Source organism: Eufriesea mexicana, unplaced genomic scaffold (assembly GCF_001483705.2).
Source record: "Eufriesea mexicana isolate 0111107269 unplaced genomic scaffold, ASM148370v2 scaffold3927, whole genome shotgun sequence".
NCBI classification, from domain to species: domain Eukaryota; kingdom Metazoa; phylum Arthropoda; class Insecta; order Hymenoptera; family Apidae; genus Eufriesea; species Eufriesea mexicana.
The window spans coordinates 22,000-28,244 of NW_016911922.1; the positions used below are offsets into that span (position 1 = coordinate 22,000).

Genomic DNA, 6,245 nt, shown 5'->3' on the forward strand with positions numbered 1-6,245 from the left:
TAATATTTCTCTGACAATTTCTTGAAACTGGAGATGCCGAGGGTGTATCGGATGAAAGAAAGGGCAAGGTAGAAAAAGGAAACGAAGAAACTCGGAATGCAAATATAAAACAAACAAATCCAGAGTGCGAATAAATACGGAACGTAGATAAAATCGGAACTCGGAGAAATAAATTCAGAAATATGAATAAACAAATCTAGGATATATACGAATAAATGGGGAATACAGATAAACGAGTGAAAAATACAGGTATGCTCGGAATTTGTGGAATGGGCGAAAAACAGTGACCTTCATCTTAGTTTCTTGCTAGCAGGGAGGAACAAAATTGCGGACGAAAAGCGACTCAAAGAAGATGCTCGCTAGCGCTCCGCTGGTTGCCGCGATTCATGCATTTTTAATTTCGTCATCTTCTCGCGGGATCATGAATGTTTCATGCACAGACGTACCCGTAGTCAGCTGCTGGCGATGCAATTAAACAGAAATTAAATTTCTGCGTTCAGTTGGCAGCGAACGTTTAATAAGCAAAATGTAAACACTTAGCTCACGGGCAGGAGAGCCAGTTTACGCGTGGAAAATGGATTCTCGATATTATTCCGCGTTTCACGAATTCTAATTGAATTACGACCCATCCAATCGGAAATTCGTGTTGGGTGGTATAACTTCGAATCGAATTTCCCCAGCGAGCGTAGGTACTTGGAGAATTGTTTTCTTAAGTCCGTGACCCACGCGCAATTTTGGACGCAGGTATTCTTCGCTCTCCACCATTTTGTTTCGAGTAAGACGACAGAGCATGGAAGAGACGGTCGAAACGAATGGATACCTCGCGTTGATTCGATCGAGGCAAAGTTGAATGAAACGTGAGTGGAGAAAAGAAAGAAAGAACAAAGAAAAAGAAAAATAAACTGCACGCACGCATGCGTGTTTTTCTTGGTTTAAAGGGACGCATTACGCGCGATGCATTTAGTGCACTGACCGTGCAACGCGGGCTGCACACAAGTTTTACGGTTCTCCGCGTTCTCGTCGGTGCATTTCCGCATACACCGGAATTACCGGCTGAATTTCCATCAGCTATGAAACCTTGAAGGGTGCATTCCTCTATTCGCCACGGATGCTAAGCTCTGGCTGACGTTTGGCAGGATAACGAGGAATTAAGCTCCGCTTCAAGCACGAATTAACAGGTATTTATAACTCGAAAGCTCGTCGAAGACAGCATTGCTTGTAAAACGTTCTGCGTTCTGATACGCTCTTCGTCCGAATTCCTTCCTCTGGACGAGAAAATATCGGAAATGAAATATTCTTTTCGCAGCTCCTTTATTCGATCCTCGACGAAGAAGTAATCGAGCTCGATCCCACGGAACCATTTGGCGAACACGTTCGCGCGTTACGTTTATACGTCCGGTGACGGTTTTCTGGTCTAGGTAACTGGCCAACTTATTTGCGGTCAAATTTACGCTGGCAATACACTTATTTATGATCGAATTTGTGCCGGTCCATGTTCATTTACGGTGAAATTTATGCTACACTAAGCGGCCACCGATAACGCCACGTTTACGAGCGAATTTATAGCACGGCACGCGAGTGTCGATGATTGACGCTATAATATTTACACCGCGAGCTAGCCTATCGATGAACAAGTTTACGCGCTTATGATTCTTTCATCGGCCATTAAGACTTGGAAACTAAAGGGAAAAGAGCACCGCCGACCACCTACGCAATTCCAAACTTGCTAATGGCCTGAACGCTACTCGTGCCGGGAATATTATACTTTCATTTCCTAATGCGTAATGGGACCTTTACTCCTTTTAAGAAATTAAATACGAATGAAAATGCCGCGCCACTCGTGGCATACCAATTTCTTCAATTACCCTCGGTCTGGCGAGTCTGCGAATTTTATATCGATAATTTGCTGGTGGGCGTCGCTAAATTTGTACTCAACGATTTATCGAAGTTTGTTTTGGGCCGTTTAGGACGAGAGTAAATCACGAGGATACACCGATCGACGCCCAGACGATCGTCTAGGGCACGTTCCTGTCTTCAATGGAGTGCACGATTCTGTTCTCGGTAGTTTATGAGCCTGCCAACCCTACCAGAACCCTTGTTTGCGCTTCGTGACTTCTAATGTCACACTGCTGCATTTACATTACGATACAGGCTTGCTAATGGCACGTGGTTATGTTTACAATGCACCACGTGGACCCCTAATGTCACCGTGGGTTGTTTACGTTGCGTCACGTGGTCACTGGTTTGCGAGGCACATGTAACTACAATTTCCTATTGCATTTACCAAGTAGCCTAAGCTATGGATCCCACGTTAATCCTGCTATTAGCTACAATCGGATACCAAATCACGGCAAACCGAAAACGAGACTATATAAAGCTATCGATCACGAATAATTCTTTATTTCTTTCAGATCACGTTGGAAGAGAAAAACTCTTATATCAAGTCAGTCGTGTACATGACTTCGGTTCTATTTCCGGACTGGGCAGAAGCTTCCAAAAGGAAACTGATCAGGGAGAAACTGATCACGAAGAAAATTAAAAAAAGGCCATCATCATCGAAAAGGGAAATCAGGGTGAGGAAACACGTGTCAGGGAAAACAACCACCGATTACCTAAATCCGCGCAGACAATTTCGCGTTTCCCTCGCGTTCAACAACGCTCATTTGGAATTGTAAAACGGCGGTCGATGCAGTCCTCTAGGCGAATCCTTTAAACCGTGGCATAGTAATTTCCTTTACTGCCCGCATTACCATTATCCCTGGCTAGCTTTCAGCCAGCGATTATGCTCTCGCAACCGCGTTTCTTTTTCCGCAGCCGTGTCGATCGTCCACGTTGCCGTATTCCTGGTGACCAGAAACGGACCTCGGATGGAGAATTCAGTGACCGAAACGACGCCATTTTTGGCCGGCTGGAGGGACACGGTCTCAGGGACCGTTTACCGCAACGCGTGCACGCAGACCGGGGAGAATGGGGGTAAAACCGAGAAGAAAGCGCAGACAGACTTCAGAATGGAGAAATTCACGTACATGGAACGCGAGGTTGGGGTACAGGCGAACTTCTTCCCCGACCTTCGCGACAAAATCGTGGATAGCACTCGAAAGGAGCCGAGTTTTAAGGATACTCCGGACGAGAAGATCCTGAAGAGCGGCGTAAAGATACAGAGGTTTTACAGGTGAAGTAATGGACGGTGCAAGTTAAAGTAGCGGGTAAAATTTAAGGGAAAAGAGAGGTTTCTTCGTGCCGCGTGGCTGGCTAAAGTAGAACCGCGATGCTTTATTAAATCAGTCGCTTTTATCAATTAATTGCCCCAGCTGCTGCGAGTCGGGACGTAAAACTCGATGTCGCAGGAAGATACACAATTTGTCCGTGTTTGCATAAGTGGGTCAAAAGAGAAGTGGTTAAGAGAGCAGAAATTTCGTTCGAGACTCTTTGAAACTTTCTTACCCGTGCTACGATAATTTAGCATCGCGTAGATCAATTTAAACCCATCCGACCTCGTAAATTATTACGACGATTAATTTATAATTGGATCGAAGGATAAAACGTGCTCGTAAAATCGGCACAGATTAAAAATACAAGCGTTTCCCTTGTCGGAAGTTGATTTCAGATATCTAAAAGAGAATATGGCGAGTCAGCAGATGTTAATTTCATACGGAGTCATCCATTGTTGAGTGACATTAAGAACAGCTCACGAAGAGCCCAAGTACCTCGAAATTCGAGATACTAAATTGAATCCCTAGCAGGAGATTGATATTAAATTAAAAATTCGTTCCATTTCACTGCTCAGCGTTAAATATCCATAGAATTGTGCCATTTTGGCATCCGCTAAGTCTCCCATTCGATACGATAATTTACAACCGCGTTATATCCTTCGAAGCAACTATAGGTATAGTTTTACAACCCTAACTGTGATTCCGCTCTGACTTTCGACCGAGTGAAATATTTCCAAGAGCCCAGACAGCCCTCGAACTTTCCCCAGCCCTCGACACCCCAAATCCATGGATTTCCCTCGAACCGACGAACGTGTCAACGAAGAATCCCGAGCTGAGTATCGTAACTCCGTGGCGTAAACTCCTGCGACGAACAAAATCTCCAGGAACACCTGTTCAAACGTCCGTTCGGCGTTGCCCGCAGAGCTCACCGCGACCGGCAAACCACGATCCCGTCTACCGGCGTTTCAGCTCGCGCTAAGAACACGGACCTGCAGCAAATACACCGGGAACAGGGCTCCTATCGTAGCCGGGATTTCGTGATACTAAACCGCACGTCGCCGAGTACCAGAGCGGACTTCGAGTTGCTGTACAATCTGTTGGATCGTTGGCGGCTTCACGAGACGAGGAGGGCCAACGAGCAGCTGTTCGAGCCGTCGAGGATTGCGTTGTGCAGTCTAATTCTGTCGAAGGAGGTGGAGCTGTTGCGAGGTATAGACGCGATGAAAACGAGGGTGAGATTGGAGAAGAAGGAAAAATCGTACAGAAAGTTCCTGGACGATCTTTGCAAACCGGTCGTATGGAGGAACAGTCGCGGGGAACCGATCTCCGTGGAGACGGAGCTAGTGCAGCTGGCTAGGTGTCTCAGGGACACGTTCGAGGAGTTGTCAAAGGAGGATAAGAGCGTGAAGGAACGGGTAGAAATGTTGTCGAAACTGAGGAAGGATGTGGAGAACGTGTAGGGAATCGGACGAGCTGATACGTCTGCTGGATCAGGAGATCGATCTGCTGACCCGTAACGTGAAGGAAAGTAAGTTGAATTGGTTAAGGAGCAGACTGAGGATGGCTTTTTTGAGACTGGCTAGAGAGTGCCTGAGAAACGAGCGCGAGGATTCGAGGCTGATCGGTTGGTTCCGGTCCAGTTGTAAAACCATCTGCAGAAGCTGCGGCAGACTATTGCCCGTGGAGAAGTTTCCGCGCGAGGAACGGCGTCGTTCCTCGTCCTGCAATTACTGTCTGTACGTGAGAGTTCGGAACGGGCCTCGAGTCATCTACGAGCCGTATCAGAGATTGCTTCGCGACGTCAGGCGTAACGAGGCTAGAATGCATTGTTACACCAGCCTGGCCTTCGTTATCGATGCGAAGATCGTTTACCATTTGGTGAACGACATTTGGCACGGGAAATCGCCGATTTCCGAGAACGATTGTCTACGAGATCTGAGATTGGTGAGGTTCCGAAAGGACGAGGAGTGGTCACCGTGGAACTGCCTTTTGCTAACCGAGAGGGAAGCCGCGATGCATCGAAAGGTTGCCAACCCGGAGAAGTTTTACGGAACGATGATACTGCAGAAGTTCCACACGAAGAATCTTCAGGCCAAACTTCGATTCGTGTCCGTTGCTGAATTCAAGAACTTTCGCGGGGGCAAACAGAGTTATTAAATGGTACTTCGTCGTTATTCACTGTAAAAAGTTAATTCGTAGATTATGGATACCTTATACGAGAAAATAAAATGAGGATAAGGATATAGCGTTAACACGATGACTGCCGCGCGCATTTTACGTGGTTTGCCCATGGCACCAACATGAATTCTTTATTATGCGATGCGTATTATGTTGAAATATTATTTACAGCAGATAAGATTTGTACAATACCGTTTAATGTATTTTTCGTAGTGGGGGTCACCGGTAACCCCCGAGGCGCTGTAGGCCATTTTTGCCGTTATCAATTATTTAAAAAGTAACTCGAAAAAATATTTCTCGAAATAACTAAATAATAAATAACTAAATAAAATAAAAATAAAATACAACTCGAAATAATTCCCGATTTTAGGACGAAGTTAGCGATGTACTTAGTGAAATGTTCTGATGACGAAGATTGCATTTCATCGAGCAATTACGTACAGGAAAAACGTCGTCACGAATTTAAAATAGAACCTGGAAGTGTGCGAAATGTAAGGTGATTTTGCAAAGTGTGCTACGAAAAAGATTCAAAACAGCTAGGAGGAATGAGAGCAAAGAATTGCACTAAAAGAGTAGCGACATATTGTGCTGACTGTTTTGGTTCACGTTTTCTTTGTATAAATAAAATTATTCTTGCATGCTCTGTATGGCATTAATTTCTTCGAACCATTACAGTAACAATGGTACTATTTAAAAATTTATCACTATCGATATTTACTCTAATTATGTATTTTTACTAATGGTCGCGTCGCCGGTCACCGGTGGCCCCATTTATTTTTACTAATGGTCGCGTCGCCGGTCACCGGTGGCCCCCACGACGCTGTAGCCAAGTCGAGTGCCGCCCACCGGTGACCC

At 45.5% G+C, this 6,245-nt stretch overlaps 1 protein-coding gene across 1 annotated transcript; it reads left to right on the top strand.

Moving 5' to 3' along the window:
• Nucleotides 1-2,299: 2,299 nt before the first annotated feature.
• Nucleotides 2,300-5,369, top strand: LOC108551353 (IQ and ubiquitin-like domain-containing protein). The gene is given in 5 exon segments (XM_017905486.1): nt 2,300-2,350; nt 2,412-2,587; nt 2,693-3,172; nt 4,135-4,662; nt 4,664-5,369. Coding segments are annotated over 5 exon segments (1,941 nt in total).
• The last annotated feature ends 876 nt before the right edge of the window (nt 5,370-6,245 follow it).